Source organism: Mercurialis annua, linkage group LG8 (assembly GCF_937616625.2).
Source record: "Mercurialis annua linkage group LG8, ddMerAnnu1.2, whole genome shotgun sequence".
Classification (NCBI taxonomy): domain Eukaryota; kingdom Viridiplantae; phylum Streptophyta; class Magnoliopsida; order Malpighiales; family Euphorbiaceae; genus Mercurialis; species Mercurialis annua.
In genome coordinates, this window is record NC_065577.1 from 3,376,968 (window position 1) to 3,390,684 (window position 13,717).

A 13,717-nucleotide genomic window follows, 5' to 3' on the forward strand; every position below is an offset into this window, starting at 1 on the left:
ACTCGGTTGACTAACATAGAAAATGGACGAAAAGAATAAATCTTTGATGGAAATAAAAGTGAGGGATAAATCGTTTAATTTTTAAATAAGAGAAAATTAAAGTGTAAATTATAATATAAGTAGGAAACTTTAAAATAATTTGCTCAATTAAAACTTACTCTTGTGGTTTAATTAGGGCATAAACTTCCTATACGACTAATAAACACAATTGTATGACCAAGTAAATTTTTATGGGTAATTAAACATCAAAAAGTGACTATTCTGGGAAACATTGTACTATAATATTTAAAAGTTTAGGAATAGATTTGATAAAACAAATAGGTTAGGCACTAAATTAGTATATTTGAAAGAGTTTAAGCATCCATAATACAATTATCCAAGAAAAGAAAAAACAAGTACTCTAGATCCTGCCGCATCCGATCCACCCAAATTACTATTTAACCTTCAACAATCATAATTCTCAGTCTGAGAAATTTTTCTTCTATATCCTCTTCAATGTACGAACTCAACTCTATCATAATCAGTACGTTTTCATCCGTTAGATTTATGGATTATTTACTAATTTTTATGCAGATTATTTGCTTATTTTGTTTGGTAACAGACGTGTAGCACCACTCTTTACTGCACTTAGTTTATATTTTTCAAATTTATATTGGCGATTTTTGTGCTTTATATGTTTATTTGTTTGTGTGGTTTTGAATTAATTTCGCTTCGATGAAATTAGGTTTGCCTCTCTGATAGATTCGTAGGACGGAATTTATTTAGTTTGAAGTAATTAGCTAAACTAGATATATAGTTGAGTTTAACTTTGAGCATCAATTTTGTTAAGAAGATGAAAAGTTTATACTAGTTATCTTAGTGGATCGCTTATTAGGTATATTAACAAAGAGCTAATGCTCAATACCGTAATTCCTTATGTTCGTGACTTTATAGTTGCTCGAGTTTAATGTTGTATTAACTTATTTTCTAATTTGCATATTTGATTCATCTTCTATCATCATACGTCCCATAATGTTGTGTCTAATAAATTTCATGAGAGCATTTGTCTTCAACATTATATGACTCATTTTTTAATGTTTAATTACCCCGTCAAAATTTATTTGTTCAAACTATTAAATAAATTGTGTAATTATAGTACTTCATAATAGTTAGATGATAGCATAAAACAATCTCAAAAGTATTATTAACAATAATGGTATTGGTTGTGAGATTTTTATATATAGGCTAGAAAAGTACAATTTAGTGCAAATATTTATAAATATACATTATAGTTGTTTTCTTATAATCAATGCTATTTTTTCTTTTGTTTTTCTTAATTTTTCTTTCAGAAAATCAAGTGGATAAAAGTATTATATCATATATGCAAAGCTAAATCATAACCTGACAACAATCTAATGTATTTGTTATTGCTTTAAGTGTTGGCAATGTCATTTAAATTTTTAACAATTGTCATTCAGTAATACTAGCGACCTGTTAGCTTCATCTACTACTATGAGTTGCGAGCAAAATCTAAATCAAATGGGGCCTAGTTTGGAGTAGAGAGAACTATATTCTGAACATTCACTAAACTTTAAGATAGCTGAAATGCTACACACATGACACACTTCCGAGAAGGATATGTAAATATTTCTTATGAAAAAATCCATATTAGTATGTTGCACTAAACTAGGGATATATTACCTTATGGAGAATATAGGGTTTCATTTATTTGGTTCATTGGCAAGGACCTAATAGTAATACTTTTAGGGGCCAAGCATGGGAAGTCTTGTGCGTTAGAATTCGGTTCTCGTATTTTGTCGTCACAAAGTCCAGTGAGCACGAGTTTAGGTGAACATAAACCAAATGTAAAGTATTAATTAATCCTTCCATAGATTGCTGTGTAGGGACGCCCAGTGGTTTTACTATATTGTAAAATATGAATTAATCCTTCCACACCAATTGTCCATGAATTTTGTTTGTATTGTATGTTTCCCACTGTCTTGTTTTTGGTATTGTTTATGATTATTTGGAGATTGGAAGTACACTTGGGAACTTGAAAATACTTTGTTGATGTCATTCACCTAATGACAAACCAAATGTCCATGAATGATTATGCGTTCATGTTTGCTACTTTTTCCCTTTGGCAGTGGAATTTATTTGTCAGTTTCCCACTTTCTTGTTTTTGGTATTATAATATGATTATTCAGAACTACACTTGGGAATAAATTGTTGTTTGGTTAAGATATATCAATAAATTCTAAATTGTGAAGAGTTTCTTAAGACTTTCTTTTTGATATGTAACTTTGAATTTGCTTTACCTTTAAATAGATGAGTACACTGGTGATAAGCTACTGAATTATTAATACCTGATTGCTCCAATAAGTTTAACTACTGATTCTTATTTTAGGCAATGCAGGTAGTAGAAAGGATTCAGAAGAAGTATACAGTCCTTTAGTTGCTTTTTCATTACAGAATATGCTGAGGGAGAATGCTGTCTGTGTAGAGTACATTTTTTGAGTTCTTCAACATTCTTTCCTAAAAGGGGAAATAGGTATGGAAATTTAGAAAAACTCAATAAAATACCCCGTGTTCTTATGTTCTTGCTGCACAATTTAGTTTCTTGCTGTGGTATTACTGCATGAACTACAATTTATATGTGGTGTTTTCTGTTTGTCTTTCTGCTTGTATGCTTAGTTTACTGCTTAAATTGAAGTGAAATATTTTTTAATATTGAAATTAATGAAGTATGATTTTGATGGAATAGCTAATATACAATTGACAACTCGTGATTATATTTGTTACCTCTTGTTTGTTGATATGAATACACAGATCCCTGTTGTGCATGCTCTCTTTTTGAGTCATGTATTGTTTAGCTTTAATTTTATTTGGTCTTTGTTGCTTTGTGTTATGTTTCTTAAAATAATATGACATGTCTACTACATCACGAGTCTAGTGTACCCTTTCAGTAAGATTGCTCTCGACCATTTTTAAATAGATTAGCCGTGAAAGCAGGTGCTTTACGTCTTTTTTTGGGACTTTTATAAAGCTTAATGTGTTTGTGCTATTCGACAGGTGATTAGTCGTCAAGATGAGAAGTTTTAAATTTGATAAATCTTCAGAAAATATGTGGAACTACCACGATTCAAACAAGCCGTTCAATCTCGTCAATCATTATAGATATTAACACAACTAGAGCAACAATTGGCTCATCTCATAGCGGCGCCATTATTGCATAAGCTTTTGTTGACTGGAGCTCTTTCCAAGAATTTTACTGCATTTCCAAAATCTATCCTGTAGAATGTACCATACCCAGAGTGATTGTGCTGCTGTGGGAAGATACGTCTCATGGCTGATGTACAAGGTCTCTTGACTTGGAATTTTGAACAGCGGTGCAAATTGTTAGGACAATGACTAATGTCTATCTTAGCTACTGCCTGCTTTGCTGTTGCAGTTGTAGTCTACAGAAGGTTAGAAAAAAAAGCAATCAGGTGGTTGTTAGAGCACATAACATCTCAGTGATTAATTAGAACTTACCCCAGTTGCATCGTTTTTCCCAGTGCTTCATTGCTATTTGGCTGTGGTTGGCTCAGCTGGAGATGGATTGGAGCATGCAAATCATATCCGTTGCTTAAAGTGTATGGCAGGTAGGAGCTTTTATTTGCCTTTCCTATATCCCTGTCTTCATTTACCTGAGAACAAAAGCTTCTATTTGAGCTTCTACCTGAACTATAATATTCAATTTATCAAACTTTAAGGTATATACTACACCCTCCCCTTATTCTTGCAATAGTATGAGGGCACTTTGTGCACCGAGTCAGCCCTTAGTACTGGCTTTATGGCTTATTGGTCAGGTACGATATTAATGCACCTTTGGTGTAAGGTGTTGTTATATTCACTGTAGGCCAGTTGCTGTAGAATTGTTATGCTTAAGTTCTTGTTTACACAAAAGAGGTCGAGTTTAGAGTTGAACAGTAGGGATATATTTTCCCTTTGATACTGATGCTGCATAGATGACTACCTTTTTACGTAATTCTGCATTTTCTTGACACATGAGGTCTACTTTCTTGTGTAGTTTTAGATTTTCTTCATAAGCGAGATTTCCCTGCAATGACATGTTTGAAAGAATGTTAAAATAAAGATTTCTAGAAATGATAAACATTGAGGTCGGTATTTCAGAAATACCTTGCTGTGTAGTTCTGTGATTTCATCAGTTAAAATTTGGTCCTGTGACAGAAGAAAAACTAAAGGTTGTACTAAGAAGATTACATGATACATTTGTACGTGAAGGAAAAACCATGAATGTAGTAGGATAGATAATAACTGCAAGGCTGTTGTACCTTTTTCATTCGAACACCTCTCAGACTCATCTCTAGTTGGTTTTCTAAATTCTGTAGATCTTTAACGCTTAGACCAGAAAGTTCTTCTCCCATCAGCTGCCTACATGTTATAATGAACAGATGAAATGTGCAACACTGCTACTGGAGTTTTACATACATAAGTAACATAACTATTTGACAATACTAGGAAAATCACTTTTTGTCATACAATCTATTTTTAGCTAACTTATCTTTTCTAATAATGCTATTTTATGTTCTTATAGGCCTTCCATCAGTTAAAACTGTCTAGAACTTCAAAAGCCAGTAGACATTTGGGTTCTGACATTTATTTATTTTTTAATCTGCACCTAAGTTAAGACCTTATTCCAATTCTTAAAGCCGTCTTATTTTCACCTGTTTATATATCCTACGCTAAAATAAGTGCTTGATTTTACCTTTCAATTGATGATTGCATTGAACACTGAGTAAAGATACGATGAATTCAGCTTTCAATTGAAAATATTTGCGCAACAGTTGTGCCATTGTGGTATCCTACAACTTACATCTATTTGCAATCTGTCATGGCCATGTTATGTAGTATTTAAAAGCCAGTGACTTGGAAGCAGCTTTTGCATTATTGTAAAATTTATGACATGAAAATATGAGATTGGATGTTTGGACATGTAATGCATGTTAAGCTGAGACATAAGTAGAATTTCATCAGGCAAAACATGCACATCAAGGTTTGAAATTTGATAGTTTGTATTTGATTTCTTCTTTTGTGTGTTACTTCATCCAAGTAATAGATTAATATTTCACTTTTAGGGAGAAATTTTCAACTCATTCAATAAACTAAACAATGTTTATTTGCAGTAATTACTTTTTAGTTCACTTATATATGAAAATGTGAGGCTTATTTGTAATTTTACAAAGTGATGGGTCTATCAAACCTAATTTGATGTTTGTTGCTAGGCTTTACCTTTTTATATTTTCAACTTTGTATACTATTAACACATTTGTAGTCATGTCTTTCAAAATATCCCTTTTCAATTGACACATTGATCTTTTATTTTTCCCACATTTTCATAATCATACCATCTCCATATCTAAATGTTATTTAGGGATGGTCTTCTATTGATAATTTAGTGTCTATTATCATCTATGTTCATGATTGTATTTGAATGCCTTATCATTACTTCATTTCTTGGGAATATTTGCTTTTGAATTTTGTTAGCTTAGGCTTTGCTTCATTTTATTTTACTTGTTGACGATCTAGAATTGAAGAATTTCATTACTTATTCATGTCTAATGTATCCGTTAGCCTATACGAAATCTTTATTCAGTTCTTATAGGATACCATGGCTAGGGAAATCCTTATTCAGTTTTTATAGGATATCATTACCCTTTATCTAATGGCCATGCATCATATAAGATTTATTGTTGAGTGATTGTCGATCATACCTATGATATTCTTGTAGGTATTGCAATTCCTTCCTCAAGCTTGCGACCTCCCTTTGCCAAAACTATATGAACAAGGTGGACGACATTATTTAGAAAAGGCAAGACTATGCCTAGAATGGAAAATAAAGACATTGAAAATGAGAAATAATTACCATAGAAAATTTGGTACTAGATTCAACAACACATGGACATTTCGCACAATTATCGTAATAATGAGTTTGTGATTTTACTTGATTGTTTCAAGCATATTGTTACATCTACTAGTATATTATTTTTGGGATGTTATGTTTAAGATATTTTTTTTTTGAAAAGTGATGGACTTGTCATGAACATACATAGGTTTGAAAGAAAAGCTATCTATGCTAAACCATTACTTCATAAAGAATAAAATAGTTATCACCTTTGCCTTTTCTCTTTGTAATTTTATACCATTACACTTGCCTTTGCCTTAATTTTTGACAAGTATGCATGTGATGGTTAAAGCTCATTCCATGCTATTCTTTTACTATATCTAGATAAGAAAGATGTCTTTTTGGTTGGCTGGCTTATTATGTCTACTCATTTAAGAGGGGAATGAAGAAAATCTGCCTTTGTTTAATAATAATGGAAAGGATTGGGAAGCCAAATTCTGATATCAAGAAATTGGAATGATTTGGATTCTGTTAACTATAAAAACTATAAGGGTTTGAAAGGATGGAGTCTACGGGTCTGAATTTGATACAACTTTATAGAAGACTTGACGTTAGAAATGACGTCTAATTTTAGAGCAATGGAATTTGTTTTAAATTAGTTTGATGGATAAGATGCTTGCTTGACTGTGATTGAGTTAAAGATACGATTCCTTGGTCGAACATATGGGCTATTGGTTGATAATATAGGTTGACATGATGAACTATTTCTGTTGAGAAATTGTGATGTTTCTAGAGTTTTAATTATTGGTTTGGCATCGTATTGATCAATCTGTGACACAATTTCAAAAAGGTGATGCGATACCTAAGTGATACTTTATGGTGAAAGCAGTTTAGTAACCCTATCAGTGATGAATTATATGATATGGGCAAGATTGATACCCACGCATCGACAAAAAAAATGTTTATCTACTTTTGCAAAAGAAAATAAAAGTAAAAAGAGAGATTAGAATATTTTATTGAAGATAATGCTTTCTTTAGGTGTTTATGAGTTTACATGTGGTGTATATGATAGCTTTTTTTTTTTTTTTTTGTAAATTCTTTTGATTTTGATTATTTTATAAATCATTTATTTTAACCATAAGAGAATGACAGCCGAAACAGTACGATACAGTTTGATTTCAGAACTGAAATAGTTCATGTTACCTTTTTTATAAAGCTCTAGATAGTGTTCTAGTGTTGATGATATTGTATTCATAGTTAGAAGTAACAAAGAAATTGCTGACATAAGGGAAAGTTTCAAATGTGAACCTTATTCCTGGTCTAGTTAGAGTGGATACATTTTTCTGAATTAATCTAATGGAATACATGAAAAGAATGATGTTTGAATTGGTTAGTAGCAAGTCTTAATTGCCTCAAGTTTTCATAGTTTGACGTAGATGTAGTGTTGAATGATGTTATTTTTACACCGAGTACAACTTGTCGAATTAGATCGCTGGGTACTGCACTTTCTAGATGATTAAGGTAATTTGGCATTGCAGAGATTGCCATGAGCTTGACTAAAGACAACCTTATGGATGAGCCTAGATGTCACATATCAATTAATCTTGAATGTCTAGATTTGTTTCGTGGCTGATGATTTGTTTATACATTTCCTGAAGGATTTTGGGATGGTTTATTCAAGTTTTTCGGCTTTAAACTAGTACTCAGATGACATTTGAATGTCTCATGTTGTCTCTTTTTGCCCATATATCATGATGGTTTACCCTCATTTTCTAAGCTATGTTATGTGCAGGTTTGAACAACATTTGAGGAGCCACTTCCAATATCTCAAGGCACAAGAAAATCAAACAATTCCTCGGTGAATAAATCATGCGATTTCCACACAGTTCTTAACAGCTTTTATGACAATCTATAGCTAATGGCTCATTCTCGTCAAGGCCGCCCGTATTTCAGTCATCTATTTGGCTTTTATTAGTTTGGTTTTCAATTGTTAATTCATGCAATATTTGAATTTTAGATGGCTGGAATCATGAAGATTGAAATTTTGCAGCTATGGAATTTTATTTGCAGTTTAATTAGACTTTGAATCAGTATGTTTTTCTTCATGAGGTGTTCACAGGTTCAACATGTATACAATTGTAGAGTTCTGCCCAAATTCTAATGAAGTTGTGCAAAAATGCACGTTTGAAGGAACATAACTGGAGATTAGAGTAGCAGAATTACTGTAGTTGATACCCGCTAATTTTTAATTTTTTTGGCAGAGACCCGCTAATTAAATAGTGGGTTAAATATGTTTGCGGTTACTGAATTATATGTTTTTTGTATAACGATTATCAACATACGATTTGCTATATTTTGATAATTTAACTAATATTTTTACAACCCCCTAAGGTTATCTGATCAATTTGATTCAGATTATTCCTATAAGAGAAGAGAAGAAAAAATGGTGTATTTAACCACACTATATAAAATAACATTTTTATTTAACTGTGAATTGGGTAACCATATTATTTTTCTGTCTCCCATATGGGTAAAAATTGGCATCAAATGATACGGTAACCTTTCATTAAAAATATTAGTTAGGTTAGGTTATCAAAATGTAACAAACAAAACGTTGGTAACTCTTCTTTTAAAAAATCTGTAAAAAATTTATTGTTCAATATGCGCAAGAATGTTTAACCCACTAAATAGTAGTATTAGCATTCTGATTTAGAATGGCTCTTAATTTGCACTGATTTGTTAAAGGCGTGATGGTATATAAATTCACAAACTAAACATGTTTTTTCAATTTAATTATGAATTTTAAAACGTATATATGCAAAAACTTTCATTTTTTTACAAATTGATACACGAGGTCATAATATGGAGAAATTCTTATGTAGACTCGGTCTACCACGTCATCCGTGTACTAAGCCAATCATATCATAACACCTCATTAAAATGAGGGTATTCTTTTAAATAATGATATTACAAGAATACTCCCATTTTAAGATGTGTTATGATATGATTGGTTTAGTCCACGGATGACGTGGTGGACCGAATTGATAAGTCATCAAAGTCATGCATATTATTCACGTTAATGCTAGTTGTTAGTGGGTGAAGTAGTTATTAACTAAGTTAAATAGTTGTTGCTATTTTCTTGCTGGGAAATTCTTACCTAGTTCCGGTCCATGAATTTTCCATGCACCTACCCAATGAGGTGTTAGAAAATCTAATATAATTTTCTCTCTTTTTTTATTATTTTTTCTTTCTTTTCATTTCTCTAACACCTTATTAGATAGGTCCGTGAATTTTTCATGAACCCGGTCTAGGTAAGAACTTCCCTTTCTTGTTATTATTAGTTGTGGCTGATTTTTAGGGATATTATCTAAGGTTTAGGAAGTAGTTACTACTTATCTTGTATTTAAACTATATTTCCCGTAAATAGAAGTTAAGCAAAATTATAACCAAAACACTTGTGGTTTGTCTCACCCTAAGAGATATTTGTGGTTTAATTCTCGCCCTAAGTAGAATTTCTATCTCATAATATAGTTCAACTCTGATTCGGACCTATCACGAATCTACTTAAGAATTTCTCCATAATATGCTAAGATGGCGGCTAAAAATGACTTCCACTTAAAAAAAATCATCCAATGAATGAGTGCTACATCAACATATTATGACCCTATGTATCAATTTGAAAAACAAAATGAAAATTCTTGTACACGTTAAAGAGTTTATGATTAAATTAAAAAAAAACACCTATTGTTCACGAATTTATAAAACATTATCCCTTTGTTAAATTTACACGAGCTATATATCTTATCTTGTATCCGAATTTTTCGAGTTTTATATTTTGGTGTTTGATATTTTCTGACATAATTCAGAATATTGACGGGAGCGGCAATTTTTTTTTGAGGGAGACAACCGGAGAGCAATTTTTGTATAAGAATTAGTTTGCGCAAAGTTATGTTAGCAATGTTATACTAATCAGCTATGTTTTGAGATGAAATCATGAGTAGATATATATTTCGGCTGTAATTTATTTTATTTTTTGTTTTATTATCTTGAATCACGATCAACTTGAAACACATATTATTTCTCTAATTATCATCGATGAGTTGGATAACTGTACAACACAACGCTTATGCCATGTTATTCGATATAAGTTAGTGAAAGATTAGACCTCTTCTTTTAAAGATTTGATCCAAAACCGTACAGATTGAAAAGAAAACAAATATTATATTATCCAAAATTTAATTAATTTAAGTTTAAGTTTAATTAAATAAATTGAGCTGAGTTTAAAATTGGTGGCAGAAAAGAAAGAAAAATTATTTAAGATTTTGAAGTAAGATGTAAAGCAAGTGAATAATGACCTTGATTTCTGAAGCAGGATTCACCAGTTGATGCTGTTCCTCTTTCAGCTTGGTGTAACGGTCAATAACGGAATTCATACTGTAATGGATGGACATGGATCAGAAACATCATGCACAAGAAAACATTACCTATGGATAGACATATTTACGGCTACGTAACTATATATAGTATTTTTGCAGAACGGTTATCAACATTTAATTTATTTATATTTCGATAATCCAATTCATTTTCGAAAGACAGGAAAAATTCAAACTGATTTTTTCTTGTGTGACCGAGGGATAGCCAATTTGTCAATGGACAAACGAATTGTCACATAAGCAAAATTTGATCTACATTGATCGGATAATATCCCGTTATTTGAAAAATGAATATCACCGAAATGCATTTTTTTATATGAAAATCTATTTCTTAATGGAAAAGTTTGATTAAGTTTATTGGAAATTCGTTAGATGAAAGCTCAAGCAAATCTGTCAAGTTGACATCTTAAGACAGTCAAATTACATTAGAGAATAAGATACTTCAATAAAACAGTGAATTAATCAGAACTAAAAGCAATCAACATCGAATCTTAGACCTAAAAATATTGAGGATAAACAAATCAATAAAATTAAACATCAATGGTATATGCAATACACAAATAATGAAAACACTATATATTTTATTATTAATTACAAATTACTTCATATCAGAAAGTAGCAAGCAAGATTTGAATATTTTTAACTTGTAAAATATTAAAAAGTTAAATCGATTAAACAGGCCAAACCAATGAAATTAACCTATTTAGCCTTCATCAACCTCATGCATGCAGCATGCACATTCGTATTGTCAGTTTAGACAATGATTCTTAACCCTAGTATGTCAAATTTTCAATGAAGGTAGGGAAAAAATATATTTGTTTCACTACTTTAATTATATCATTTAATTGTAGCATTGGATATATAACATATACAATAAACATAAGAATTTTCCGTAATTAATACTCTAAACAAATTGTACTAGTTCAATTATCCAACAAGAAAAAATCTTATCTACACTGGATGTATTACACTGAATAGTAAAATTTAAAGTATACTATAGTTTAAATATGGTGAAACAAATATTACATATAGTGGAGTATAAAACATTCAAAATAAATATCTCGATCATTCGAGAGGATCTAGATACGGATTTCAAATCATCATAATCTTTTTTACACTGTAACATGCATTAATTGATCTATAAGATGATCATTGTCACTAATTGTATATACAGGCAAAAAAAATTACTTTAGTATATCCTAGAAAAAAAACATATTATGAGTTAATTCAAGGTTAGCATTTCTAGTTCACAATCAATGAGTTTTAAAACTTAATTTTGTGTTTACTAAGTATATGATTCTTGCAACCTTAATTTGATCTTCACAAATACTTAAAAGAAAAAAGGTGCCTAGGTATTTAAAACTCCACTTTAGATTAAATCTGAATCATGCCTCACATGGCATAGTTTCTAAGATTATTTTCTTTAGAATAATGCCATAATTAAAATAATCATTAACTTAATCTTAGATTAGAAAACACCAACATGAAAGACTATACAACATTTTTTCTTTGAAAATAAAGAATTAAACAAATTTCTTGGATGAACAAAACAATCTGCAGGTTCATTTTATGCGAATAATGACACTAATTAACCAAAAATATACTACAAATCCATAAGTATACATAAATAAGCAAGAAATTAGAAGAAGTAAATAAACTGACCTAGTGCTTGCATAGTCATAGAGCTTGGCTGTACTGGAGAAGATCATCACACCAACTTCTGCATCGCAAAGTATCGATAACTCTCTAGCTTTCTTCAACAACCCGTTTCTTCGTTTCGAAAAAGTAACTTGCCTGCTCGTCGAATTGTCGATCCTTCGAATCACAATCTTCCCTCTTCCCATCTTTTTCTTTGCTAGATCCAACAACGATACAAAGTCAATTTCCATGAAATCTTATCAAAAAATACCTCAATAAAAGTAGTGAATCAAAACAAAGAGCAATCACTAAATCCAATTTGATTAAATTGTCTTACGATTAGTAAATAGAAGTACACACTCCATCTATCATATCATTTGAACGATCTAATTCATTCTTGTACAGCCCAATAAAGAACTTATAATTATCACTTCGAATAAAATAGAAAAGGATATATAAAGGTTTTAATTACTAGACATATTTGTTTACATTAAGCTCAAAGAAATTATACAAAAATTAGATCGAAAAAAGGAAAAAAAATCAAGAACAACAAACTGTTTTTTCATCAAATAATAATAATTAAAAATTTAAAGCAAAACCCCAAAATAGAGAGACTTACTTGTTTTGAGCTAAAGTTTGGAGTATGAACAAAGGCAAAAGTTAGAAGAAATTTTTATAATGAGTCTATTTAGAGAAATATTTTTAAGGATTAAAATTAGTTTTTTTTCTTTATATGGAAAGCCGAAAGTGGTTTTCTTACAAAACCCCAATACCGCTTAGCTGTTTTGAGCTATAGTTTTTAACCTACTCGCTTTCACAGAGTAACAACTGTACAAGTGAATCAAAAGTACGACTTGAGTGAAGAGTTAAGCGCCGAAATGGACAAGTGTCAACAGGAGAGCGCGAGTGACAGAAAAAGCTACTCGCGAGAGTGGGATACTGCCTTCCTCGTACCTAGATTCGTGGGAGTTGTGGTAATAGCAGAAATGATGGGGCGTGTCTGTCTAATAGATTGCTGACACGTTTTAAGTAAGCAAATCAGAGGGCGGTTTTGTTTTATTTTATTTGCTGCATTTGTAGTCTTCTACTCCTTTTCATTGTTTAAATATATTTTTTAAAATGTTTAAATATTTAATCATCATGATTACCAACAAGAAAGTTAGTAATAAAGAAAATTCTTTTGAGAAAAGAATATGGGTTTTATGTGTTATTTTATACAAAAAATTACTTAATTTTTTAGTAATTAATATCATAATATTTGGAAAAATTATATATTAGAGTACTTAATAGTATATTAAAAAAATTAAATGATTTTATAACCTCTTAGTTCAATAATTTTCATTTTTAATTATATTTTCCTATTATTAAATTTTATTTTTAGAAATTTCTATGAGAAGTCTTGAATATGGAGAAGAGCTAAAAAATATTCAATAAAATAATTTGTATTATTTAAATAAAATAATTTTAGGTGTAATCATAAAAGTGGTTGGAATTAAGAAATGACATTGTCTGCTCAATACTCTATTCGATGAATATTTTTTTAGAAAAGTAATACTAAACAGCTGGTATAATGATTCTAACCTATCGTCAACTATCTTTTGTCTGTATATGAATTAATTGAATAGATTGCTGTAAATTTATTTATCTGCTAAATTTTCTATGAGATACGAAGTTCTCCATTATACAAGATAAAGAGTAGATGTTACAAATGAATTAATCATACTTTTAAAATCTTTACCATCTCATTCGTACTTGCTTG

At 30.6% G+C, this 13,717-nt stretch overlaps 1 protein-coding gene and 1 long non-coding RNA gene across 4 annotated transcripts; one reads left to right on the forward strand and one right to left on the reverse strand.

Annotated features, from left to right (window-relative positions):
* The first annotated feature begins 432 nt into the window (after positions 1 to 432).
* Positions 433 to 8,085, forward strand: LOC126661985 (uncharacterized). Of its 2 annotated transcripts, none has more exons than XR_007635689.2 (5): positions 433 to 523; positions 2,387 to 2,530; positions 3,052 to 3,446; positions 3,537 to 3,623; positions 7,680 to 8,085. It is a non-coding gene; the product is annotated as an uncharacterized LOC126661985 (long non-coding RNA). The 2 variants fall into 2 exon arrangements; XR_008789719.1 differs by having other exon boundaries at positions 481 to 523; positions 2,396 to 2,530.
* On the reverse strand, positions 3,056 to 12,648 carry LOC126661984 (MADS-box transcription factor 23-like). 2 transcript variants are annotated; one of them, XM_050355868.1, is made up of 9 exons: positions 12,578 to 12,648; positions 11,983 to 12,175; positions 10,243 to 10,321; positions 5,757 to 5,818; positions 4,317 to 4,416; positions 4,162 to 4,203; positions 3,998 to 4,081; positions 3,514 to 3,668; positions 3,056 to 3,437 (listed from the first exon to the last, which is right to left on the reverse strand). In XM_050355868.1, the coding sequence occupies exons 2-9, from the start codon at positions 12,162 to 12,164 to the stop codon at positions 3,407 to 3,409; spliced, it is 735 nt and encodes a 244-aa protein (XP_050211825.1). In that variant the 5' UTR covers positions 12,165 to 12,175; positions 12,578 to 12,648; the 3' UTR covers positions 3,056 to 3,406. The 2 variants fall into 2 exon arrangements, with proteins under 2 accessions (XP_050211825.1, XP_050211824.1); XM_050355867.2 differs by lacking the exon at positions 12,578 to 12,648 and adding an exon at positions 12,296 to 12,415.
* Positions 12,649 to 13,717: the final 1,069 nt, after the last annotated feature.

Coding starts and splice junctions, on each gene's coding strand:
- LOC126661984 (XM_050355867.2), bottom strand. CDS start 12,323: ATGGAGTGTGTACTTCTATTTACTAATC. Junction 12,176..12,295: donor TGTACTTCTATTTACTAATC/GTAAGACAATTT, acceptor TGTTGGATCTAG/CAAAGAAAAAGATGGGAAGA. Junction 5,819..10,242: donor ATCCTGCTTCAGAAATCAAG/GTCATTATTCAC, acceptor TTGTTCATATAG/TTTTGGCAAAGGGAGGTCGC.